The 27,720-nt window shown below is 36.1% G+C and overlaps 1 protein-coding gene across 1 annotated transcript in view; it reads right to left on the bottom strand.

Annotated features, from left to right (window-relative positions):
* Window positions 1-357: 357 nt before the first annotated feature.
* The window catches only part of LOC120090469 (uncharacterized), a 37,171-nt gene continuing 9,808 nt past the window's right edge, over window positions 358-27,720 (bottom strand). Inside the window, 15 exon segments of the mRNA XM_039048157.2 lie at window positions 358-597; window positions 680-944; window positions 1,077-1,129; window positions 1,131-1,163; window positions 1,256-1,540; window positions 1,902-2,006; window positions 2,085-2,174; window positions 2,274-2,480; window positions 2,571-3,218; window positions 4,250-4,339; window positions 4,418-4,870; window positions 25,231-25,338; window positions 25,417-25,506; window positions 25,603-25,809; window positions 25,900-26,541. Coding sequence (XP_038904085.2) covers window positions 902-944; window positions 1,077-1,129; window positions 1,131-1,163; window positions 1,256-1,540; window positions 1,902-2,006; window positions 2,085-2,174; window positions 2,274-2,480; window positions 2,571-3,218; window positions 4,250-4,339; window positions 4,418-4,870; window positions 25,231-25,338; window positions 25,417-25,506; window positions 25,603-25,809; window positions 25,900-26,541 — 3,054 coding nt within the window. The 3' untranslated portion in view covers window positions 358-597; window positions 680-901.

Raw genomic sequence — 27,720 nt, forward strand, 5'->3', positions numbered from 1 at the left:
CAATAACATATTTTAGTCTTAATAACATATTTCTCTTCATAAAATGTATGATAGCGTTTTATAAAATCCACGAAAGGCTTTTTATAGCTAAAACAAAAGGCTATTGCTTGTCTATAATTGCATTTATTTACAAATATAAATATTTATGTAGGCATTTAAATAAAAGCTATAATATGCTTATAATGGTAATCTTTTCATAGCATTTACATATAATTTTTTTATAACTGTTTCACAAATGTTATAAATGAAAATTTTAAACTTTTCTAATCGTTCAATTGACCATTGATGACATCAACATCCAAACCAAAATGTTATCGTTCAAGTTTCATACATTGTTACCAAAAAAAAGCCCAACAATAAATAATGATCCATAAAAATAGATCATATGAAATGCATTTTTATGTGTATAAGTATTCCCAAAATATTCATATTGCCCCCACAAAAAGAGATATAGTCGTTAATATCAACTAAACATAAAGTTGATCAACATACCATTCATTAGTTACAAAATTTGCTGTTACAAAAATCTAGATAACTAAAGCTTGTAGTGTCGTGACGATCAACATTTCTTGGCTGTAAAGTAATTCTTTCATCAACCTAAACAATAAAATAAATGAATATATAAAATTTAGTTGACAAAAAAATAATTTTTTAGTTAATAGTTAAAAAATAAACATACTTATAATAACTTTGTCAAAAGGCCATGCTACAGTGCTACCAATAGCATCCTTGATGTATGTCATTTCTGAGTTAGGTCTCCATAAAAATGCATTTGACCTCTTTGGCAAATCCACCCAAACTCTTACGGCTTGTGGACCGAGGGGAACATGATGAACAATAACTTTAGGGTCATTTGAAGACCATCGACCTTCAGCAACTACCTCTCCTGTACCACACCAATCTAGCAATTTGCACTTGCGGAGAGCATTATTATTATTAATACTCTTTACCAACAAGGCAATATAAAATACAACATTGAGCATAATGACAAGTTATAAAAATTTATTTGTCTAAAATAGTACAACAAAATGCCAAAATTAAAATAAAACATAAGAAATGAGCAATAGATACTTTACCGAAGATGAAGATCCAATTGGGTTAGTAGCAACGTTGTTAACCATTTGTTCATTTGTAGCATAAGAAAGTTGTTCAATTCCATTACCCTAAAGTTAGCAGAATTAAAAAATGCATACAAGTTAAACAATTAGAAAACATGAACATAGACTTACGTTAATTCTACTATAGTATTCCATACTTGAGATTTGAGAAGGTAAGACATCAAAGATCTCATTTCAGACATTTCTCCTTCCATCTTCTTATACTTTTCTTCAAGTTCGGCATAATGGCTATCTCGTTGAGACAACGAATCTCGTTGAGACAACGAATGTCGTTTAGACAATGAAGAAAACTTTGAGAAGGTGACTCCAAATCCAAGTGCTCCAATATGACTCCAATCAGGACCAAGAACTTTACTTATTGCATCATTGACCACATTATTTGTAGTGTCTATCCCTTCCTTGTCAGTTTGTTCAATATGCTCCTAAAATTACATAAATACCCAAACAAAAGTAGTCAACTATCTTCAAATTGGTAACTACCCCCATCCTCCCAAATCATCATAAGCTTAACACATATCAAGAACCCCAACAATAAAATTAAAACTCTCCAAAGGAAGAAGTCAAATATTTGAAAAACCTCCCTCCTCCCCAACCATGAACTAACAAACATAAACACACACCCCCCGGGAAAAAAAAAATCATAAATAATAAACTAACACACATATCAACAGTTTTTAAGACATTGGCAATCGATACATACACGTGAAAAGGGTAAAGGATCCTACAAAATGACAAACACATTAATTACTCATATGTTTAATAATTGAGATCTTGTAACCTTACCAATGCTTCTGCAACTTGTGAGTTAACAGGATTTCCATTTTTTTTCTTGTGTGCTTTTGCCCATAATGCAACCCTCGTCACTGATGATGAATCTGAACTTTTTTTCTTAAAAACAAAATAGGCATATTCAATTAGTAATAAATTTAAATCATGAATATAGTTCTCATTTAGAATAACCAATACCATTTCTTCAGCCAATCGAGCATAACCCTTACGACTACATGTATGTGGAAGTTGCTTCTTCTTCATTGATTTGAACCTTTCACTTTTAGCCTAACATATATATATAATATACACACACACATAAAAGTTGATCATCAGAGGCATTAATTGTACTCAGAAGTATATTTAACACAAATGACAATTAATTACCTTGAATATTGCGCTCTTCTTTTCTTTCACAAAGTCCATCCAATCGTGCATAGATTGTATATTGGATGGCTTCATTTTCACAAGCTCTTCATTAGTTGATGTTGATTGAATTTGTGACACAATTCGTGATTTTCCTGCTCTCCACAATCTACCCATCTTTTGGAAAACATATTTTCTTTGCCAATCTTCTTTCAAATTATATCTTGACTACAATATTTCAAATAATTTTGAGTGTATACAAATAAAAACATGCTATAATCAATCAAAATATGTAATATGGAAGTTCGAGACACTTACTTGAATCAATGTCCATAAAATTTCCTTAGAACTTGTTGACAATTTTCTCCAATCATTTAAAGTCACAGGCACTTCCTCTCTCACCAGTAGACCTAGAAATGAAGACAAACCAATTGAAGCCTCCCCAATTGGTTGTCCAAACTCGTTGAAGGTTATATCCACTTTATTGCACTCCTCAGTTGCATTGGTATTCATTTCAGTAGGACCTCTACATTTCTTGGGGAGTTGTTGCATAGTTGGCTCAGAATCATTGACATGTTCTCCTACGTTTTGTGATCTATCTAAAATTGGTGAAACTTGTCCCCTAGAAGCTAACTTTTGAAGGGCTTCTCTTGTACAAGATCGAGATGCTAGCGAAACTAATGGTAAAGGTGATCTTGGAGTTGTGTGTGTACTGTCAAGTTTGTCTCCAATATTAGGTGGATTATTTCCAGCTACTAGCAAGGAATCTTGAGATTGGCCAACAGACAGCTTATTTGTGATGTTATCTCCTTCCTTCTCATTCATTTTTCCATCATTGTCATCCTCAATAGTTGCTAGGCCTATTGAAAGAGATTTCAAGCGCTTAGAACGTCTCTTTCGTAGTGCCTTTGGATCTAAATCAAGACATCTTTTGGAAACAGTATCGCTTGGTTTCTTCTTCATTCCCTAGAAAAAAAAATACTATAATAAGCTAGTTTACGAAGATCAAGCATATTAATGTAGATCAATCATATGATATGTTATATAAGGAGGAAAAAAAAAAGAAGGCTTCCTAAGCTCAATTCACAAAGAAAATATATTTTATCAATGTACTGGAAAGCACCTTGGCACCATTGCACCATTACAAGGAATATGAATCAAATAATGTTAGTCAAATATGCTTTTATGGAAATGTGGTTCAACAAATTTCAAGGTCTACTAAAAGTTGGTTACAAACAATGCATTGGTAGAATAAAATCTTAAAAAATAGAGAAGAAAAAAAAAAGATGAGAAAATAGAGAAGAAAACAAACAAAACTTAATCAAAAGGCAAGTAGCTTACCATGGGACCATGACACTAAGACAAGTTATTGGACTTTGAAAATTTATTATTTTCTTGCAATCAAATGCAACATGTGAAAACACTTAACAAGCATTTTACAACTCTTCCTCCCTAGAAATTCTATTTATTAATGACTATATTTGTTTATCTCATGCCCACGCCTAAGCTTACTCCACACACACACACGTGTGTGTGTATATATCATTAGTTATATTCATTGATATTAGTGCAAACAAATAAAAATAGGTTTTGTTATTTCAAGAACCTCAAGATCCTCTAAATCAAACTTACACATATTTATAGCTAGTGAAAATAGGATTACCCCTCTCTAAGATTCATTTCCAAGGAAAATAAAAGACCAACAAAACCTAACAAATATTTTAAATTTGATAAATGATAAAGGCTCCTACATTATGTCAAACACATTAATCACTTGCATGTTTAATTAATAATAGAGCTTTCATAATTTTACAATGTTTCTGCAACTTGTGAGTTAACAGATTTCCATCTTTTTTTTCCTGTGTTTTTGCCCATAATACAACCCTTGTCACTGATGATGAATCTGAACAACTTTTTTTCTTAAAGAAAATATGCATATTCAATTAGTAATAAATTTTTAAATCATGAATATAGTTCTCATTTAGAATAACCAGTACCGTTTCTTCAGCCAATCGAGCATAACTGTCACGATTACATGTATGTGGAAGTTGCATCTTCTTCATTGACTTGAACTTTTTACTTTTAGCCTGTATTATATATATATTGGTCGTTAGAGACATTAATTGCAATCGTATGTATATCTAACACAAATGACAATAGATTACCTTGAACCTTGTGCTCTTCTTTTCTTTCACAAAGTCCATCCCATCGTGCATAGATTGTATATTGGATGGCTTCGTTTTAGTAACATTGATACGCTCTCCTACATTTTGTGATCTATCTAAAATTGGTGAAACTTGTTCCCGAGAAGCTAACTTCTGAAAGGCAAGAGATGCTAGCAAATCTAATGGTAAAGGTGATCTTGGAGTTATGTGTGTACTGTCAAGATTGTCTCTAATGTTGGGTGCCATATTTCCAGCTACTGGAGATTGGTCAACAAACTTATTTGTGATGTTATCTCCTTCCGTCTCATTCATTTTTCCATCATTGTCATCCTCAATAGTTGCTAGGCCTATTGAAAGAGATTTCAAGCGCTTAGAACGTCTCTTTCGCGATGTCTTTGGATCAAAATCAATACATCTTTTGACAACAATATCACTTAGTTTCTTCTCCATTCCCTATTAAAAAAAATACCGTAATAAGCTAATTTACAATGATCAAGTGCATTAATGTATATCAATCATATGATATAATGTAAGGAACATATAAATAAAAAGAAGCTTTCTAAGCTCAATTCATAAAGAAAATATATTTTATCAATGTACTTGAAAGCACCATGCCACCATTACAATGAATATGAATCAAATAATGTCAAGTCAAATATGCTTCAATGCATTATGGAAAAGTGGCTCAACAAATTTCTCGGTCTGATGAAGGTTGGTTACAACCAATGCATTGGTAGGATAAAATCTTAAAAAAATAGATGAAAAAAAGGGGAAAATAGGGACAAATGGATAAAATAGAGAAGAAAACAAACAAAACAAAACTTAATCAAAAAGCAAGTGGCTCACCATGGGATCATGACACTAAGACAAGCTATTGGACTGAAAATTTATTATTTTCTTGCAACCAAATGCAACACGTGAAAACACTTGACAAGCATTTTACAACTCTTCCTCCCTAGAAATTCTATTTATTAACAACTATATTTGTATATCTCATGGTTGCGCCAAAGCTTACCCCCCGCCCCCCCACCCCAACTATATATCATTAATTATTTTCATAATCATTATTATTAGTGCATTTATAGGACCAGCAACTAACAAGTATTTTAAATTGGATAACCTCCACACCCCCCAATCATAAGCTAACACATCAATAGTTTTTGTTATTTCAAGAACCTCAACAATACAATTAAAATTCTCCAAATCAACAAGTCAAATATTTGATAGCCACCCTCCCCAACCTTAAACTAACAAATATAAATAGCTTTTGTTCTTTCAAGAACTTAAAGACCTCTAAATCAAACTTCCACGTATTCATAACTAGTTAAAATAGGATTACCCCCATGACTAAAGACATGCTCTCCCCACTCTCCTCCTTTCTTTCTCCTCTCTCACCACACTTCCCATAACCATCCTTCTGCCACCGCCAATAAACCACCAACCAACCCCTACCCCATCAGTTCTATTTGCATTGATCGAAAATTGTTCACAATTCAGCGGGAAGATTCAAACAATGGGAGCTTACATAAAATAATTGAAAAAAGGAGGAACTTCATCACAATCCCTTTGCCTCTCATGGAAAGCTCTTGACTGGTTGGCTACCTCGTTCAATTCTCTTCATCAAGACCCTGGCAACTACAAGCTCTTCAAAAAATTCAATGATGTAGGAGCCAATTTATGGCTGGAAAAATTAAATAACAAAATGATTATTATGTTGAACTCACTCATTTCTTTCACACAGGGCGACAAACCAAGTTCTTCATCCCATCAGAAGGTTACGTAACAAACCAATGATGGTTCTCCTTTCACTCTTTGTTAGCGGATTACAAGGTTGGTTCATCTCTTCTCCCCATCAAGAATCACACATACAAGGATGTTGCTCAAACCAAACAACTAGTTTTGATAAACCATTCCCCAGCAACGGACATTTACATCCTTGTCACCTCGATCTACTGATGGTCTTAAATTGCCAATTTCTCTAAAAGCTTAAACTAGTGGGTGAAGGAAAATTTAATATTATATTATTCAATATTCCCCTACTTATGACTTGAAATATGAAGACCCAACAAATGGAAATCAATTTTAATTGGGGAGGAAACAACATTGTAGGAGCTTGAACACAAGACTTCCTAGACCACCCACTCCAATACTATCTTAAATTGCAGAATGCCCCAAAGCTTATTAGATAGTATGAGGTTACATCTCAAAACCAATCTACTATGAGAGGAGTAACCCATCTATCTTATAAGGAGTGTGAGGTCGCTTGATTTTTCCAATGTAGGATTCTCAACATGCCCCTCAAGATGGTGCCTCTTTTTAGTTCACTATTCTTTATGAGATCTCAATTCCTTTTGTTGGACCATATACCCATTTGGGCTTTATAGGCTTTGCTACCATCTTAAATCATTGATTGACCCAAAAGCTTAAGCTAGTGAGTGAAAGCAAATTTAATATTATTTTATTCAACATGTGGTATACTCAGCCACCCACACTTTGATTGGACTTCCATGGTGGTGTTATGACAAAAGCTTCATGATAGATGGCCGCAAAATTTGCTACACTTCCTCCTGATGTACCATCAACCCCTATGGAGATGAAAAGGCAGTACTTCATGTTTATGATCCTAACCTCTTAGCTACACTTCGAAGACACAAGGATTGGGTTATGTAAAGGGAAGTATTACATCATATTCTTGGATGCCACAATCTCTTCCTCCTATCAACAAAATTATACTTCATCACAGTGGTAGGATAGATGTTCTTAATCTTCCTCCAATCCTATGGACAGAACAGATCTTCAAGTATATTGGGGACAATGTGGTTGCTTTTTTTGTGCATCTAATCAAACGGATGGGGGCATTGATTTGAAGGTTGTAAGGCTAAATCCACCTGAATACTCTAGGCTTCATCCCATCTCGTATCCACCAACCATGCAAGCTGGTTCTCACGGAAACAATGGTAAACATCTAAGGTGTATCCACCAGAAACTGATGAATCACCGTCTCCTCTAATGCCACTGCGGAAAGTTTAGGGCGCTGCGTTTGGGATAGGATGTCTACAGTTCATATGTTTGAGAAGTTCATATATCTGTAGAGCTCATATGTCTATGTTTGGGGTGCAGAGTTGAGTTCATATGCCTGGGGTATCTGTTGCAGTTTTTGAACTCCAAATAATCTGCTTTTATGATTACTATTTTTGTTTTAAAACATTTTTATTCAATATTTCTACCCATCTTTGTTTGAATGTAATATGGATTGCAATTTTTCTTTTAATTCTTAAAATTTTTATTTATTTATTTATTTCTTATTTGGGTAATGAACAATAATTAACCCATTACATTTCTTATAGAAATATGGTTAAATAAAATGAAAAATTAAAGAGAAATAAAAACTTTTGGCTCCTAATTTTTCTCCATGAATTTCACTATCATCTTCTTTTTCTTCTTCTTCTTCTTGTTTTAGCTCTGTATTTTTACTTTGTCATGATTTTTTTTTAATTGAATCTCCCCGATCATTTTAGCAGCCAAGGGAATATCACCACATTTCTTCAAAATTTTCACTTTCAATTCTTCCAAATTTGGAGAATCATTAGAGAAAAAATCTTCATTTTTCACTAATTCTTGCTAGAAAATAATCCGGGAAAAAAAATCTTCATTTAATAGTTTTTTTTATTATATGTTACATACTTTTCAACTATATATATACTTTTCGTCTAAATATTCTTAACATTCATTTGATATGTGAATTTAATTAAATAAAACTATATTTTACAAATTTTTATGTATAAATATTGCACAAAAGACAATTATTTATGTAATCAACAACCCTGCAACATACTATAGCAGTCATTAGTCTTATAATAGTTGGAAGTAGTTCTAGAAATTGATTATTGAAGATGATTTTTGTTAGAGTTTGTAGCCAAAGATGGTTGTCGGATCCTGAAGTTGGTCGCATGAAAGCGGTATTGGAGTTGGTCGTCGGAGTTTTTCGTCGAAGGTGGTTTTCGGGACTCAGAGTTGGTTGCATGAAGGTGGTATTAGAGTTAGTTTCCAGATTTTGTTGTCGGAGATGGTTGTCAAAGCCCCGAGCTGGTCCTCGGAGTTGCTAGCTCGAAGGTGGTCATCGAAGTTGATCACTAAATGTGATTTTCGTCGGAATTTGTAGTCAGAGGTGGTTGTCGGAGCCTATGAAGGTGGTTTTGGGAGTTGGTCATCGAAATTTGTTGTCAAAGGTGGTTGTTAGAGCTTGAAATTGGTCATCAGAGTTGATCGCATGAAGGTGGTCGGTTGGAGTTGGTCGCGCGAAGGTGATCGTCAGAGTTGGGTCACCGAAGTTGTCATCAGAGGTGGTTGCCAGAGCCCGAAATTGGTTTTCAGAGTTGGTCGTGCGAAGGTTGTTGGAGCCCGGAGTTGGTCGTCGGAGTTGTCATCGAAGGTGGTTGTCAGAGCCCGAAGTTAGTCGCCGGACTTGTCATTGAAGGTGGTTGTCGGAGCCCGAAATTAGTTCTCGGAGTGTAATAAGGATAGTCGCCGACGGTTGTCGATGGTTGGAGCCATTGAAAACTTTGGAAGAAGGAAGAGTTGGAGTGAGTTGGTAAAATATAGCAACTCCACCAACATTTAAAGTTGGTGGGCCAAACATTGAGTTGATATACTATACAAACTCAACTCAACTCATGTTGGTGAGCTAAACACTCCCATAGAGTTCAAAATAAACAACACAGAGGATCAGCAGGCGCACCATGCCATCTCAACTAGGTTGACACAACCTTAGCGCCATCGTCGTATCCTAAATAAAAAACATTTTTAATCAAATTTTATAGTTCTTGGAGAAAAACATAATAAAACTTAAATACATAAATATATAATTAAACTGAAGAGAAAAGCATTCCAAATTAAACATATGTTTTGGACAGAATAATCATCAAAGAATTTGGACTGCGAACACCATGAAAATGCAAGAAGCTACGCTGAACCAAAGCGATCCGACCAATCAATAGCTATGTTGTAAAGGACTCTTTCATTAAACTCAAACCAAATTTCTGATAGCATAGCTTTGACTGCATTTGACCATAGTACTTGGGCTTTAGATGATAATGAGGGGCTCTGAACACTTGGGAGACATTGACATAAAACAAATACCCAAATACCCACGAGACATTAAAGTATGAGAAAAGATTGCTAGAGAAGGAACAATAAGAAAAAAATGTTGTAGGTCTTCACTATTTGCTAAAAAAAGAGGACAGATGGTTGGGGATAGATAATGAGCTTGAAGCTTGTGTTGTAGAATGGTCAACAAACAGTCGAAGGCCAAAAATCATAATCCATACCAAAATATTAACTCTTTTAGGACTTCTGGATTTCCATAAAGCTTGGAAAAGGTCCTTTTCAAGGGGGATGAAGCATTCAGATGTTTTGATAGAGATTTAATGGTGCACTTGCTGAATGATTCCAAGGACCAAAGCCTAGCATCACGAGGGTGAATCAACTTGCTTTTGTTGAGGATAGATAGATTCTTGATACCTCTCTCATGCCCAACGAATTGATTGACGATTCGTCTCAAGCTAGACCTTGAAAAGGCATTTGATATAGTTGATTGGATTTTTTTCTTTTTTTACGTTGTCCTGGACCCATCTGGCAATCTTGGATATAGGACGTTTCTCTAGAGTAAATTTTTCTATTATTATAAATAGTGAGCCCCATGAATTAGACAAGGTGATCCTCTCTCTCCATTTTATTTTAGTTGTGGATTGTCTTAGCCATTCATTTTATTTTAGTTGTGGATTGTCTTAGCCATTTGTTGGATCATAACTTATCGAAGGGTCTCATTGCTTCTCACCTTGGTAACTCGTCCTTTGTCTTGAGCCACTTAAGTTTACTACTGATAAATTGCTTTTCTCTACCGCTAATAGATCTTCTTTGCAACACCTTTTTTAGATTATTCATATTTTCTAACTTACATTTGGGTTTGTCTATTGACTTATCCAAGAGTGAATTGTTGGCCATAAATATTTCTGATGCTGATATTGATTGAACGGTGACTTCGTTTGGGTGTGTGAGGTCATTGGCTTGCAACATACTTAGGTCTGCCTTTGGGAAGAAATCCTTTTTTGCCTCAATTCTGGAATCCTATTGTTGAGAGAATGTAACAAAAGTTCCACAATTGGAAATAGGCATCATATCTAAGGGTGGAAGTCGTACTCTTATTCAGGCCACATTGTCCAGTCTGCCTACATATTATTTATCATTATTTTGACCTCCAACAGAGGCTATAAATGGTTTGGATAAGTTGATTCGAAACTTATTTTGGGAAGGTTCTCATGGTGATGGCGGGATGCATAATGTAAATTGGGAGGTTAGCCAATGTCCTAAGTTAATGGGTGGCCTTGGTCTTGGAAATTTTTGTCACCGTAATTCGACTCTTATGGCTAAGTGGATTTGGCAGTTTTTACATGAACATAATACTATGTGGAGGAAGCTTATTGTGGCAAAGTACTGTTCTCCTAGTTGTATTTGACCGAATATTATTCGTAGTTCTTCTAAATCATTGTGGCGGTTTATTTGTCAGACCATTAATCTGGTTCAATCTCGTACACAGTGTTGCATAGGTATAGGTTCTTGAATTTCTTATTGGAATGACCCTTGGTTAAATTGTGGTGCCTTCTCGGTGGCTTTTTCCAAATTTTTTTGTCTTGCTTGTTTCCCTAATATTAAAGTGGCTGATGTTTGGATTGCGGATTCAGAGGCTTGGGATTTACGTCTTTGTCGGAACCTTAATGATTTTGAGACTTTAGAGTAGGCTTCCTTATCTCAGATGTTCTCAATCAAAATTCATGTTTCACCAAATTCATGGAGATGGACTATCGACCCCCCTTCATTTTTTTTGTGATGTCTCTTATGGATGATTTGATTAATATTGCAGATCCTCCTTCAAAGAATTTAAATAAGAGTGGGGTAAAAAGGGAATTAACCTAGACTTTTACCCGATTAGCCTCCATTCTTTTTACATCATTCTACCCCTCCAAAAAGAAAACTCATCCTCGAGTTTTAAAAAGAAAGATGAAATTGAAACAATCAAGAAATAAAATAAACTCGTTCAACGGAGTATAGCCAAACCAACCTCCTACACCTTGAACAAAAATATTACGAAAAAGGTCCAAAACATAAATTCTTCATCAAGTTCATCAAGACTCCAAGCATTGTAGGTGCTCAAGTATCCGTTGACCAAGCCAGTATCTTTAAGCAAAGAGAAAGCTCCTTCCTTAGTGAATCAATAGCCTTCACTGATTGAACATAAAGGATGTTTATCCTGGAGAAGTCATATCCACTAAAGTTCCTCTCCGCTTCTTTACATCCCCCATAGGTCTGGATAATAACAATGTGATCACTATGATTTAGTGAAATGTGAGATTTTGTAGTCTCTGCAACATCCTTATTCTCAAGAGGTGTTAGAAAAGGGTCTCCCACATTGAGGCAAGCAACAATGGTTAAAATTGGATCCAAACAATTGAAGATATCACCTACTAGCAACATCTTCCCCAGTTTTGGTTCCATTGGGAGCATTGTCAAATAACAACCTATAACATTAAGATTTTTACTCCCATCTTGGACATCGGGCCGAATGCCTGCTTGACCTTGAAACGGTTCTTGAACCAATTTTTTGAAATTTTTTAATCGGTATTGTAGCTCATGATTCCCATATGGAGACTGAGAAAAAACTTGCCAACCAACAACTTCCTCCAGTTGATTTCTTTGAATGAAGGCCCTTGGAGGACTTCTTGGCCTTGGTCTTCCTTGAAAATGTCGACCATAATTCCTTTCTTGATAGAAACTAAGGCCATTTTGGCCACAATTTCTGTGTTCCTGATATGGTTCTTGGGCTCGAGGATGGTTTTCTTGATACACGGATTAGGAGGATACCTTGAAAAATAATTTTGGTGGAATTGTGGACAACCTTCATCACTTGAAGAGTCCAAATCAAAGCCCATCATATTGTGCGGGATCGGTCTTTGTTGTTGGAGAATACCTACTGGATGATTTTGATAATTGGATTGTTAGTTGGAATTCTGGAATTTGTCTTTTGGGTGGATTTCTTGCAACTTCTTGTATTCTTGGCTTTTCTTGGTTATGAATTTCCAATCTTCTTGGAGGTTGAATTGGTTGTCTTTGATTTTCTTGGCTATTTTGTTGATCACGCCCATGAAAATCTTGATGAAAATTCCCACGTTCTTGGCTGCAAATTGGATTTTCGTGTTGTTCTTTATTGCACAGAAGGTTATGATGTTGTTCTTGAATAGGAACGGTATTATTTGGAGTTGCAACATTCGAAATCTTTCTCATTTTTTGAGTAAGATTTTCTACTGCTTGTTGGATGCCCAAATTTGTGGCGATAATTCCAACCATATTGGCTTGAACTTCAAGCAATTTCACATTGAACTTTCCTAGAGAAGTTCCACATGAGTTAATTGCCGGTTGATGGATTGAGGAGAAGAGGATGATGCTTCGACACCTTGAGGTTGGAGGTCGGGAAGCTTGTTGGTGTTCTTGATCACCATCAAGTCCTTTCACAAGGGCGCTCTGATACCAATTTGATGTAAACTATAGATCTTGGAGAATTCTTGAAGGAAAAGTATTATTCAAGTGTTGTTCATACATGAAAGGAATGACTCCTATTCATAGAATTTAAATACAAGTGGGGGTAAAAAGGGAATTAACCTAGACTTTTACCCAATTACCCGATTAGCCTCCATTCTTCTTACATCAAAATATGTCCTTGATCTTCTAAAGGAGACAGGTATGCTCGGGTCTAAGCCCTCTAATACTCCCATCGATCCAAACAACGCCTTAGGAAAGGAAAAGAAAAGACATTGGTTAATAAGGAACAATATCAAAGGTTTGTTGGGAAGTTGATCTACTCAACTCACACTACACCTAATTTTTGTTTTGCAGTAAGCTTTGTAAGCCAATTCATGAACAATCCCATAAAAAAAATATGCAAGCTATTTATAGGATCCTTAGATACTTAAAAGGAACTCCTAGAAAAGGATTGTACTTCAAGAACTCCAAAGAAAGAAACGTTGAAGTCTTCACTGATGCTAACTGGGCAAGTTCAAAAGTCGACAGAAGATCAATTTATGGATATTGTACCTTTGTGTGGAGAAATTTAGTCACTTGAAGAAGTAAGAAGCAATTAATTATGTCTAGGAGCAGTGCTGAAGCAGAATTGAGGGCTCTAGCTCAAGAAATATGCAAAAGGAATATGGCCCAAAAGCATTTTATCAAAATTGAAAGTCACTTCCATAGAACCAATGCAGGTATAGTATGACAACCAAACAACTATAAGTATTGCCAAAGACCCCATCCTTCACGATTGCATAAAGCATGTAGACAATGATCTACATCTTATCAAAGAGAAAATTGAAAACAAAAGTATTTCTCTTAACTACATACCTACCAAGATGCATGCAGATTGCAGACATACTCACTACAGCCTTATTCAAAAGCGCTTTTGATGTATTAAAGACCAAGTTGGATTTAATCAACATATACAATCCAGCTTGAGGGGGAGTGTTGAAATTAGGAAAGTTCCACACAATATTTATTATTATTTTTTCCTTCTTTTGCATTTTCATTCTTTTCATTTGTTTCCTTTTATTTCCCTTGTTACCGTTGGCCTTCTTTCCTTACATGGCCAATTCCCCTCTCTTTAAAGAGGTAAAATTGTATATTTGTAAAGAGATACAGAAGAATAAAAAGTCTTCCAAATCTGCACATTATATATTTATCTCTCCATCCTGATGTGTTATTTGAAACAGTCACTCTGAGTCCCCTACTCATTTATTTATACATTGTTCCCCGTTGATTATTTCCTTTATTGAAAAATTCTCTATTGTATTTATTGTATTTTATTTGCTGTATTTTATTCTTTCCTTATTTATAATTGGGTATTTCTTCTATTTAAGAAACTCTTCTCCTAAGAGCAATATGAGAAAATAAAATTTTTCAGCATGGTATCATAGCTTCAAAGGTTTTGAAATCCTAAAAACCCAAAAAAAGAAAAAACTATTTTTTCTAAAAACCTAAAAAACCCTACCTTCTGTTGCTGCCGCCACCACCAATCCGCCTTCAATTGTTCACCGCTGCCGTCAGTCTCCTAAAGCACTGCCGAACGTCGCTCTCCGCCGCCGATCTTGCTCAAGTTCAGTTTTGGCCGAGTTCGCCGCTGCCATTTGCTCGCGCTTTTTTTCAGTTTTGGCGCTAGGAGGGCTCGTCCATTTTCAGTTTTGACACCCGTCCGTTGGGTGTCTTTGCTGTCCGATCTTGTTTGCTTTGTCGACCGCTGCTTTCGCAACCCATCGCCGACATCCACCGACTGCCGCCGACCGCAGGTTGTCTCATCAAGTTGCTGGTTGTTTAGCCTCTGTTTGTTGTTTTCTTTTTACAGGTTTATTGGTTTTATTTTTGAAGATAATTCAGCAACATGTCAAATACTAAGGCACCCATCACTAGAGTTTGCGATAATCGTGTCCATTCACCCAGTCCAACTGTCCAAATAACTACCATTCGACTTAATGGGGAAATTTTCTCCGTTGGTCCCCAAGTGTTCGGATGCATATTCGTGGACAAGGGAAGATCGGTTACATCACAGCAGAAAAAACGGCCCCTAATCCAGACGACCCTTCATTCGTGGGGTGGGAAACTGAAAACTCCATGGTTATGACTTGGCTTGTCAATTCCATGGTTGAATACATTGGCTGTAACTACATGTGTTACTCTACTGTGAAGGAATTATGGGATAGTGTAACTCAGATGTATTCTGTTTTGGGCAACCAGTCACAAGTGTTTGAGTTGAATTTGAAATTAGGTGATATACGACAAGGAACTAACTCAGTTACACAATAATTTCACTCCTTAAAAAGGATTTGGCAAGATCTTGACCTCTTTCATACGTATGAGTAGAAGTCTACAGAGGACCAAAAGTACTATAGGAAAACTGTTAAAGATGGTCGTATTTACAAATTCCTTGCCAGCCTCAATGTTGAGTTTTATGAAGTTAGAGGTAGAATACTAGGAAAAACTACTCTTCCAACTATTAATGATGTTTTTTCAGAAGTTCGTTGGGAAGAAAGTCAAAGGAACATTATGATTTGTAAAACCTATTGATCTAGTTGAATGCTTTCATTGGTGATTGAGAATACTACAATGAAGGCTTCTGATCAATCCACCAAGTCACATGAAAAGCCTCGTGTCTGGTGCGACCATTGCAATAAACCTCACATACGCGTGAAACTTGTTGAAAACTTCATGGAAAACCTGCAAATTGGAAAAGTTCTAAACAAGGTGAGCGAAATTCCCATCAACGTACCTCTAATGCTAATGTTGTTGACTCCAACCCGTTTAATAAAGAGCAAATTGATCAAATTTTGAAGCGGCTAAAGAACAATTCATCATCTGGTAATCCTAGCATTTCATTGGCACAATCAGGTACTTGTCCTCAAGCTCTCTCTTGCCTTAATTCATCTCCGTGGATTATAGATTCCAGAGTCTCCGATCATACGACCAGTTCCTCTTGTTTATTTGAATCATATTCTCCTATGTATTACAATGAAAAAATTCGCATTGTCGATGGCAGCTTCACCTCTATTGCAAGAAAAGGAACCATTCCTTTGACTACAAACCTTATGTTACGTTATGTCCTTCATGTTCCAAAATTAGCCCGTAATTTGTTATCTGTTAGTAAAATCTCTAAGGATGCTTACTGTCGTGTTATCTTTTGTGAAACTCATTGTATCTTTTAGGATCAAGACTCGGGAGGACGATTGGACGTGCTAGGATGATCGATGGTCTCTATTACTTTGATGAAGTTTCTGCTAGTCATAAAAAAGTTTAGGGTTTGAGTAGTGTTTGTTCTCCTATTAAAAAAACTATAATGTTTTGGCATCGTAGATTAGGGCACCCAAATTTCTTCTACTTAAAGTATCTGTCCGATTTATTAAAAGGATTTGATTGTTCAGTTTTTCAATGTGAAAGTTGCATTTTTGCCAAACATCATTGATCCACCTATTTGCCTAAACCTTACAAGGCTTCATCACCTTTTTCCTTAATTCATACTGATGTTTGGGGTCCGTCTATAGTCTTGACTCATAGTGGTAAGCATTGGTTTGTTACCTTTATAGATGACCACACCCATTTAACTTGGCTTTATTTGTTAACAAAAAAGTCAGAGGTAAAACAGGTTTTTGTTCGGTTTTATAATATGATCGAGACTCAACTTCAAACTAAAATTCGAATTCTTCATTCTGATAACGACATTGAATATTTCAATGAACAATTAACCAATTTTTTGCAAGATAAAGGTATTTTTCATCAAGTTACGTGTCGTGACACGCCTCAGCAGAATGACATTGCTGAGCAAAAGAATAGACACTTACTTGAAGTTGCTCGTGCCCTTATGTTCTCTATGAATGTTCCAAAATATTTGTGGCGCAATTCCATTCTTACAGTTGCATATCTGATCAATCGGATGTCGTCTAAGGTTTTGAATATTAAAACTCCTCTGAATCACTTCAATGAGTTTTTTCTGATGACCGACTGTTCTCTGATTTACCAATTAAATTGTTTGGGTGTACTGCTTATGTCCATACTTCTCCCCTTTCTCGAACTAAGCTTGATCCTCGAGCCACTAAATGCATTTTTTGTAGGCTATGTTTCTCATAAAAAGGCTTACAAATGTTTTGATCCTTTGACCAACAAGTATTTTGAGAGTATAGATGTGTCTTTTTTGGAAAATCAACCTTTTTTTGGCCCAAATTCTCTTCAAGGGGAGACATCTAACCTTGAAGATAATTTTTGGGACACTACATCTCTTCCCAACATCAGTGGTCCTGAAATTATGAGTTCTAGTCCTTTGATGCTAAGTGTGGAGAGTTCTCCAAGGGGAGAAATACTACAAAATGACTCTCCAAGTCGAAATCCTGGACTTCAAGTTCATACTAGAAGAAACTTGACTCAAAGAGTTCGAGATCAAACAGTTGACTTATTACAGGACCAACCAAATACTCCGATGAATGATCCTGAAGATCTAGGTATTAGACACTCTACTCCTATGCCTCCTATTTCTTCATCTCCTTCTAATTCTTTACTTGATGTCTCTGATCTTGATATTCCACTTGTCCATAGGAAAGGTACCCGTAAATGCACCAAATATCTCATTGCAAACTATCTTTCTTATCATAGATTGTCTGATTGTCATAAAGCCTTCACATCCAAAATAACCAACCTATTTGTTCCAAGAAATATACAGGAGACTCTAAATGATTTGAATTAGAAATTAGTAGTGATGGAAGAGATTAATGCACTGAAACAAAATTGTACATGGGGCATAGTCGAACTACCAAAAGATAAGAAAACAGTGGGATGCAAATGGGTGCTCACTATAAAATGTAATGCTGATAGTAGTATTGAAAGGTACAAGGCCAGATTGGTTGCCAAGGGGTTTCACCCAAACCTATGGCATTGATTATCAAGATACATTTACTCCAGTAGCTAAAATTAATTCTATTAGAATTCTGTTGTTTGTTACAGTTAATTTTGATTGGCCTCTTTATTAACTTGATGTTAAAAATGCTTTTCTCAATGAGGATCTTGAATAAGAGGTTTTTATGGACTTGGCACTTGATTTTGAGGTGGATCTCGAGGTTAACAAAGTGGGCAAGTTAAGAAATCATTATACGGGCTTAAACAATCTCCGAAAGCATGGTTTGAACAGTTTGGAAAGGCAGTCACAAGATATGGATTCAGTCAAAGTTAGCTGATCATACTTTGTTCTATAATCATATTGGGAGTGGTAAGGTGGTTTATTTTGATAGTGTATGTTGATGATATCATACTTACAGGTAATGATGAGACAGGACTGAATATCTTGAAGAAAAACCTTGCTAATGATTTTCAAATCAAAGGTCTGGGAACCTTAAAGTATTTCCTAGGCATGGAGTTTGCCAAGTCTAAAAGTGGCATTTTGGTCGACCAGAGGAAGTCTATTATTGACCTACTGAATGAGACAAGTTGGTGTAAATAACATAACTTTATTTTGTAAGTTTTTATTGTTAGTTTTCAGTTGTAAAAACAGAAGCTATATTCTATTAGTTTTGTAATTCAGTTGTAAAAAAACAAAAGCTATATTCTGTTTTCCCCTCTATAAATAAAGTTTTCCTTTCCTCATTTGAGGGAGATCATTTTCATTCAAAATTAGACTTTTGGTATTACACCAAATTGGTATCAGAGCTCCAAGAATCCCTGGACTGATGGTCGGAAGAAGAGCAACTCATCCGACTGAAGGAGATGATCGTACACAAGACCAAGAGGTGGAAGAAACCCCCACCCTCTCTCCAAGAACTACAACACAACGCTTGCTGTCCGTTGAGAACTCTTTGGAGGGAATTCATGACACTTTAATGAGTCTCCAAAAAGTATGGAAACTCTTACTCGAAGGGTTGAAATGTGGGCAGCCGCACCTCAAAATCGGGGGAATGATCAACCATTCATTCAAGAATGAGGAAGAAGAGGAAGACGTGGTGCTGAACGGCCAAGAAATTTCCAGTTTCAGCAAGAAATTCATCAAGAAAGACCTCCAAGAATGCATAAACAGCCCAAGAAAGATATCAAGAAAACCAAGAATGGAATTCATCTAGTGAATATGATCAACAAGAAGAGTCGTTTGTGCCAAGAAGAGAAAGAGGTGAGAGATTTGAAATGAGAAGTAATTCGAATGACTACAAAATGAAGATCGACTTGCCAATATACAATAGGAAGCGCGACATTGAGGTATTTCTTGATTGGATAAAAAATACGGAAAGCTTCTTCACCTACATGAACACTCCCAAGCACAAAAAAGTGCATTTAGTTGCCTTAAAGTTGAAAGCCGGTGCATCGGCTTGGTGGGACCAACTAGAAGTCAACCGAAGGAGAAATGGTAAATGACCAATTCATTTGTGGGAAAAGATGAAAAGATTGTTGAAAGAATTGTTCCTCCTTCCCAACTATGAGCAAACATTGTACAACCAATACCAAAATTGTAGGCAAATAGCACGGTCGGTGGCTGATTATATTGAAGAATTCCACCGATTGGGAGCAAGAACGAACAACATTTGGTTGCAAGATTTGTTAGAGGCCTACGCATGGACATCAAAGAAAAGGTAAAACTACAACCTTTTCACTTATTATCTGAGGCTATTTCCTTTGCTGAAATAGTTGAAGAAGTGAATGAAATTCGTTCCAAGAGTTCATCAAGAAGAACAGCATGGGAAGCCTCCACAAGTAGGAAGGTGAATCCTGCAAATAAAACATCCGACCTACCAAATCCTCCACCTTTGACCAAAGGGAAAGAGAGAAAATCAAGAAGGGGCCGAGAAGGAGAAGACAGAGGCCGTTCTCAAGAAAAGAACTCAAAATCTTACCATAGGCCCTCTTTGGGCAAGTGTTTTCGATGCGGCCAAGCTGGTCATCTATCCAATGTGTGCCCTCAGCGAAAAACAGTAGCTTACATGGAGGAAGAAGAAGAAATGTTGACTGAAAACAGTGGAGAAAATGAAGAGGAGGCTGAATTTATTGAACCAGATGATGGAGATAGACGGTCTTGTGTTCTTCAAAGGATGTTAATCGCTCCTAAAGAAAACTCTAAGCCTCAAAGGCATTGCCTCTTCAAAACAAGGTGTACAATCAACAATAAAGTGCGCAATGTCATTATAGACAGTGGAAGTAGTGAGAATTTTGTCTCCAAAAAAATAGTGGCAGCCTTAAATCTTAAGGTGGAAGCTCATCCAAATCCTTACAAGATAGGTTGGGTGAAAAAAGGCGGCGAAGCGCAAGTAAGTGAAATTTGCACCATCCCTCTTTCAATTGGTAGTAGCTATAAAGACCAAATAGTGTGCGACGTGTTAGACATGGATGTATGTTATATTCTTTTGGGAAGACCTTGGCAATTTGACACTCGAACCTTGCATAAGAGGAGAGAAAATACTTATGAATTTCAATGAATGGGTAAGAAAGTGGTACTACTTCCACTAAACAAGAAGAATGATGTGGGTGTAAAAGTGAAAGAAGAAGACAGCAACCACTTGTTTATTACAATCAGTAGCAAAACATTGATGAAAGCAAGGGAGGCTGACATCCTTGGACTTGTTGCCGAAAAGTCCGAGGAAACACAAAAAGATGGATTCCCACCGAAAGTACAAAAGTTGTTCGATGAATTTCCTCTCCTAAGAGAGGAACCCGAGGGGCTGCCCCCCTTGCGAAATATACAACACCACATTGATCTAGTTTCAGGAGCTACTTTACCGAATTTACCTCACTACAGGATGAATTGCTCCACCAACATATCGAAGAATTGCTGTCAAAAGGACATATTAAACCAAGCTTAAGTCCATGTGCACTACTAGCTCTACTCACGCCCAAAAAAGATGGCAGTTGAAGAATGTGCGTGGATGGTAGAGCCATCAATTGATGCATGGTGAAGTATCGTTTTCCAATTCCTCGAGTAAGTGATTTGCTCAATCAACTTGGAGGAGCCTTAATCTTTTCAAAGGTGGATTTGAAGAGTGGATACCACCAAATACGAATTAGATTGGGAGATGAGTGGAAAATGGCCTTTAAGACTAACGAAGGCTTGTTCGAGTGGCTTGTCATGTCTTTCGGCTTATCAAATGCTCCAAGCACTTTCATGAGACTTATGAATCAAGTACTTCATCCTTTCCTTAATAAATTTATCGTAGTATATTTTGACGATATTTTAGTTTATAGCAGGAACCTTGAAGAACATTTACAACATCTTCGTAGCTTATTTCAAGCTTTGACAACCGACAAGTTGTACGTCAATCACAAAAAATGCCACATTCTTAAGAAGGAAATTGCTTTCCTTAGCTTCCTAATTGGCCAAAATCAAATTAAAGTTGATCCAAAGAAGATTGAAGCAATCACTCAATGGACAACTCCATCAACAATAAAAGATATCCAAGCTTTCCTCGGCTTAGCATCATTTTACAGGAAGTTTATTAAAGACTTCAGCTCCGTTGCAGCACCAATTACTGATTGTTTGAAGAAAGGTAGCTTCATATGGGTAAAAATCAACAGACCAGCTTTGATTGTATTAAGAAGAAGTTGAGCATAAGCCCTGTTTTGAAATTACCAGATTTTTTAGCCTCATTTGAAGTAGCAGTGGACGCTTGTGGAGTAGGAATTGGTGGTGTTTTGTCTCAACAAGGACACCCAATTGAATACTTCAACAAAAAACTTAGTAACTCAAGAAAAACTTGGAGTACCTATGAGCAGGAGTTGTATGCTCTTGTTAGAGCTCTTAAACAGTGGGAACATTATCTACTTTTTAAGGAGTTTTTCTTATAACAAATCATTTCTCGTTAGAATACTTACATCTTAGAAGAACAAAAGCCGTATGCATGCAAGGTGAATCTCTTTCATACAAAGGTTTGACTTTGTCATTAAACACCAATCGGGCAAAGAAAATAAAGTGGCTGATGCCCTAAGACGAAAAGGCCTAATTCTTACTACTTTAGCCACGGAAGTAACGGCTTTCTCCCACCTTCCAGAACTATATGAGAATGACAAAGATTTAGCAGACATTTGGTACAAATGTACTCACTATTTGAATGCGGAAAACTTCCATATAATGAATGGCTTCCTATTCAAAGGAGAATGACTATGTATCCCTCACACTTCTCTTCGAGAAGCCCTCCTAAAAGAAGCTCACTCCGAAGGTTTAGCAGGGCACTTTGGCCAAGACAAAATGTTTGAATTAGTATCCAAACAATTCTATTGGCCACAGCTTCGAAAGGATGTTAATAATTTTGTCAAAAGATGCGCTATTTGTCAGAAAGCCAAAGGAACTTCTACAAATTCCGGATTATATACTCCATTACTGATCCCCACAACCATTTGGGAAGACCTATCTGTTGAGTTTGTTCTTGGTCTACCCAAAACACAAAGAGGATATGATGCAGTCATGGTAGTTGTGGATCGTTTCAGCAAAATGACCCATTTTCTAGCATGCAAAAAAACGAGTGATGTAGGCTATATTGCTAACCTCTTCTTCAAAGAGGTAGTTCGACTTCATGGAATACCAAAATCAATCGTCTCGGATAGAGACATGAAATTCTTGAGTCAATTTTGGCGTACTTTATGGAAGAAGTTTGACATTAGTTTGAAATTCAACACCACTTCACATCCGCAAACTGACGACCAGATTGAAGTAACCAATAGAACTTTGGGAATCTCATACGATGTTTAAGTGGTTCACGACCAAAGCAATGGGATTTGTCCCTTGCTCAAGTGGAGTTTGCTTCCAATAACATGAAGAACAGATCAACGGGAAGATGCCCCTTCGAAGTAGTATATACTCAACATCCTAGATTCACATTTAATCTTGCCAATTTACCTTCTTCTGTGGATATAGTCTTGAAGCTGAAAGTATGATTGAAAAATAGAAGAATTGCACCGAGAAGTTCATGACCATTTAAGAAGACCACACAGTCTTATAAAGACACTAAAGACAAGTCACGAAGAGAAGTCAATTTTAAAGAAGGAGACCTTGTAATGATCCATCTACGTAAGACAAGGTTCCCAGCTGGAACTTACAACAAGCTGAAAGATAGACAAATGGGGCCTTTTAAAGTCCTATAAAGACATTCTTCGAATGCTTATCGCATTGAGCTACCGGTTGACCTTCACATCAATCTAGTTTTCAATGTAGCATATTTGAAATCCTACTTTGCTCCTGATGATTTCCAGTTAGCTTCTTAATAAACCTCGAGGATGAGTCTGAATTTTAAACGGGTGGAATATGGTGTATATAGCAGAACTTCAATTTGTAAGTTTTTATTGTTAGTTTTCAGTTGTAAAAACATAAGCTATATTCTGTTAGTTTTGTAATTCAGTTGTAAAAAACAGAAGCGATATTCTGTTTTCCCTTCTATAAATAAAGCTTTCCTCTCCTCATTTGAGGGAGATCATTTTCATTCAAAATTAGACCTTTGGTATTACACCACAAGTTTACTTGGTTGCAAGATAGTTTGAGCAAAACTTAAAATTGGTAACTGCAATTGAAAAGAGGTAAAACAAAAAGAAAAGTACCAGAGACTTGTGGGGAGACTCATATACCTCTTTCACACACGTCCTGTCATTGCTTTTGCAGTTAGTGTGGTAAGTTAGTTCATGCATGCTCTCGGATCAGTTCACTTTGAAGCAGTTTATAGAATCTTGAGATATTTAAAAGGTACTCCAGGAAAAGGTATATTATTTAAGAAGCATAGTCACCTACATGTCGAGGTTTACATTGATGCTGATTGGGCAAACAGTATGATTGATTGAAGATCCACTTTCGGTTATTGTTCTTTTGTTGGAGGAAATTTAGTTACTTGGAGAAGTAAAAAAAAACAAAGTGTGATTGCCAAAAATAGCGCTGAAGCAGAATTTAGGGCGTTGGCCCATAGTATTTGTGGGGGCATATGGATATTGACTATTGGAAGAATTGAAATTCTCTCATACAATGCCCATACGTGTTTATTGTGATAACATGTCAGCAATTTTCATTGCCCAAAATCCAATTCTTCATGATAGAATGAAACATATTGGAGTAGATAAACACTTCATAAAGGAGAAGATTGATGCAGGAATAATATGCATTCCCTTTCTTCCAACAGCAAAGCAAATTGTTGATGCGTTCCAAAGTGGCAATTCAACAAGTTGATTGACAAGCTGGCCATGAATGATATCTTCAAACCAGCTTGAGGGGAGTGTTAATTATTTCCTTTATTGAGAAATTCTCTATTGTATTTATTGTATTTTATTTGCTGTATTTTATTCTTTCCTTATTTGTAATTGGGTATTTCTTCTATTTAAGAAACCCTTTTCTCCTAAGAGCAATATGAGAAAATAATATTTTTCAGCATTCCTTTACCTCTCGTTTTATCTTGAAGGTTTTTTATTGGCCCTTAGTCTGCTCTGATAATATTTTTGACATCTTGGTTGCAAGGCCATGGTAATAAGAAGACCGTTTGGCTAGCCATATTACATGCTTTCTTCTGGACATTATGGGGCGAGCGTAATAAGCATCTTTTTAAAGATACCTTTTCTTATTTTGATAGTTTCATGGGATCGGTTCTGTCTACTGGTTTGTATTGGTGCAAAACTAGGCACCCTTTTATGAATTTTAATCTTTCTTATTTAGTTTCCAATTAGAAATCTCTTTTGTAATCACCTACTGGTACTTAAGGTATCCCCTTGTTTCATTTTTTTTCAATGAAATGTTTTTCTCTAAAAGAAATAGGATTACCCCTCTCTAATTCACTTCCAAGGAAAAGAAAAAACCAACGAAACCTAACAAGTATTTTAAATTTGATAAATCCCCTTCCCCCTGAAGAAAAAAAATCATAAAATCAAAAACTAACAATAACACATTGCTAATCAAACATACACACGAAAAATGAGAAAGGCTCCTACCATATGTCGAACACGTTAATTACTTGTATGTTTAATTAATAATTGAGATTTCATAACCAGTGTTCTAAAAAGCCCTCTCGGGCACGCACCTAGGCTCAAGGTGTAGGTCTGGCACCTCGCCTTGGAAAGGCGAGGCTCACAAAATAAGACGCGCCTGCCTTTTGTGAAGCCTTAAAGCTCAAAGCCCTGGGCCTTGGTGCTTTTTCATTATTTTTAGAAAATAGTATATTAAGAGTTTTCCATCTTTATTAACTAAAAGAATCAAGTTTGCTAAGCTTAAAGAATCAAGATTTCGTAATCAAGTTTACCAATGCTTCTGCAACTTGTGAGCTAACATGATTTCCTTTCTTTTTCCTGTGTGTTTTTGCCCCTAATACAACCCTTGTCGCTGCTGATGAATCTGAACAACTTTTTTTCTTAAAAACAAAATAAACATATTCAATAAGTAATAAATTTAAATCATGAATATAGTTCTCATTTAGAGTAACCACTACCATTTCTTCTGCCAATCGAGCATAACCCTTACGACTACATGTATGTGGAAGTTGCATCTTCTTCATTGATTTGAACCTTTCACTTTTAGCCTAATATATATATATATACACACACACATAAAAGTTGATCATCAGAGGCATTAATTGTACTCAGAAGTATATTTAACACAAATGACAATTAATTACCTTGAATATTGCGCTCTTCTTTTCTTTCACAAAGTCCATCCAATCGTGCATAGATTGTATATTGGATGGCTTCATTTTCACAAGCTCTTCATTAGTAGATGTTGATTGAATTTGTGACACAATTCGTGATTTTCCTGCTCTCCACAATCTACCCATCTTTTGGAAAACATATTTTCTTTGCCAATCTTCTTTCAAATTATATCTTGACTACAATATTTCAAATAATTTTGAGTGTATACGAAGAAAAACATACTATAGTCAATCAAACTAAGTAATATGGAAGTATGAGACACTTACTTGAATCGATGTCCATAAAATTTCCTTAGAACTTGTTGACAATTTTCTCCAATCACTTAAAGTCACAGGCACTTCCTCTCTCACCAGTAGACCTAGAAATGAAGACAACCCAATTGAAGCCTCCCCAATTGGTTGTCCAAACTCATTGAAGGTTATATCCACTTTATTGCACTCCTCAATTGCATTGGTATTCATTTTAGTAGGGCCTCTACATTTCTTGGGGAATTGTTGAATAGTTAGTTCAGAAGCATTGATATGCTCTCCTACATTTTGTGATCTATCTAAAATTGGTGAAACTTGTCCCCTAGAAGCTAACTTCTGAAGGGCTTCTCTTTTACGAGATGCTAGCGAATCTAATTGTAAAGATGATCTTGGAGTTCTATGTGTACATTCAATATTGTCTCCTATATTAGGTGACTTCTTTCCAGCTGCTGGCAAGGAATCTTGAGATTGGTCAACAAACAACTTATTTGTGTTGTTATCTCCTTCCTTCTCATTCATTTTTCCATCGTTGTCATCATCAATAGCTGCTAGGCCTATTGAAAGAGATTTCAAGCGCTGAGAATGTCTCTTTCGTGATGCCTTTGGATCAAAATCGATACATCTTTTGGCAACAGTATCACTTAGTTTCTTCTTCATTCCCTAGAAAAAAAAAAAGTACTATAATAAGCTAGTTTACGATTATCAAGCACTTTTAATGTAGATCAATTATATGATACGCAACGTGATGAACTGGAAAGCACCTTGCCACCAATACAAGGAATATGAAACAATGATGTTAGTCAAATATGCTGCATTATAGAAATGTGGCACAACAAATTTTTAGGTCTAATGAAGGTTCGTTACAACCAATGCATTAGTAGGATAAAATTGTAAAAAATAGAGAAGAAAAAAAGGGAAAATAGAAATAAATTTATAGAATAGGAAGAAAACAAGCAAAATAAAACTTGATCAAAAGGACAAGTGGCTCACCATGGGATCATGACACTAAGACAAGCTACTAGATTTTGAAAATTTACAATTTTTTGTTTCTCTTCAACCATAACACTCAAATAACACAGCAAAGAAAGAAAATTGCCACGGGACATTGCCCCTTATTGTGGAAGGAGGGGATGGAAGAGCACCTCCTATATGAGTAATTAGGGATAGTCATAGTCTCTACGAATGGAATGGTAAGTATGATCTCTCCTCTCTTCTCCATATTCTCTATCTTCTCTAATCACCTCCCTCACCGTTTCTTCTGTCCACCTTTCCCATTCATTTCTTGTAACTACTCCAGTGATCAGATAACTTGTCCAAATCATGGAAATTAAAAGTTGTAGTATCGACAATCACTACTATTGTGTCTTGCATGAAGATTTCGACTTTTATGTGGAAAAAATGCAAAAGAATCAGATGATTTTCTTATCTTTGCAAATTATGAAATGATTAGAGGCAGTTTTGAACTATCTAATATCAAGTCAACTACATGGATTCTTCTCAGACAAAACCAATGAAGTTGTCCAAGGTTGAGGAAAATGGTGGTGGATTAGTATTTACAAAGAAAAAAAAAGAAGAAGAAGAAGAAGAAAGAAGTTTGCCCAATTTTGTGATCATGTTTTTGTAAGCACGCCTTGAGGACAAGGTGTCTTAAAAGGCCAGGGTAAAGTAAAGTACTGATAGACCCTTAATAACCAAAGTTTATGAAAGAAGAAAGAAAGTGAAGGAAAATAAGTAAATATTGAGAGAATATAAGGGCTGGGGAATATTGTTAGTTAGAGGAGGAAAAAATAGAAAAGAGAGAGAGAGAGGAGGGGCCACGGGAAGGGAGAGTTATTTGTA

The sequence above is a fragment of the Benincasa hispida genome, chromosome 11, assembly GCF_027475165.1.
Source record: "Benincasa hispida cultivar pf3 chromosome 11, pf3_genome.v1.1, whole genome shotgun sequence".
NCBI lineage: Eukaryota > Viridiplantae > Streptophyta > Magnoliopsida > Cucurbitales > Cucurbitaceae > Benincasa > Benincasa hispida.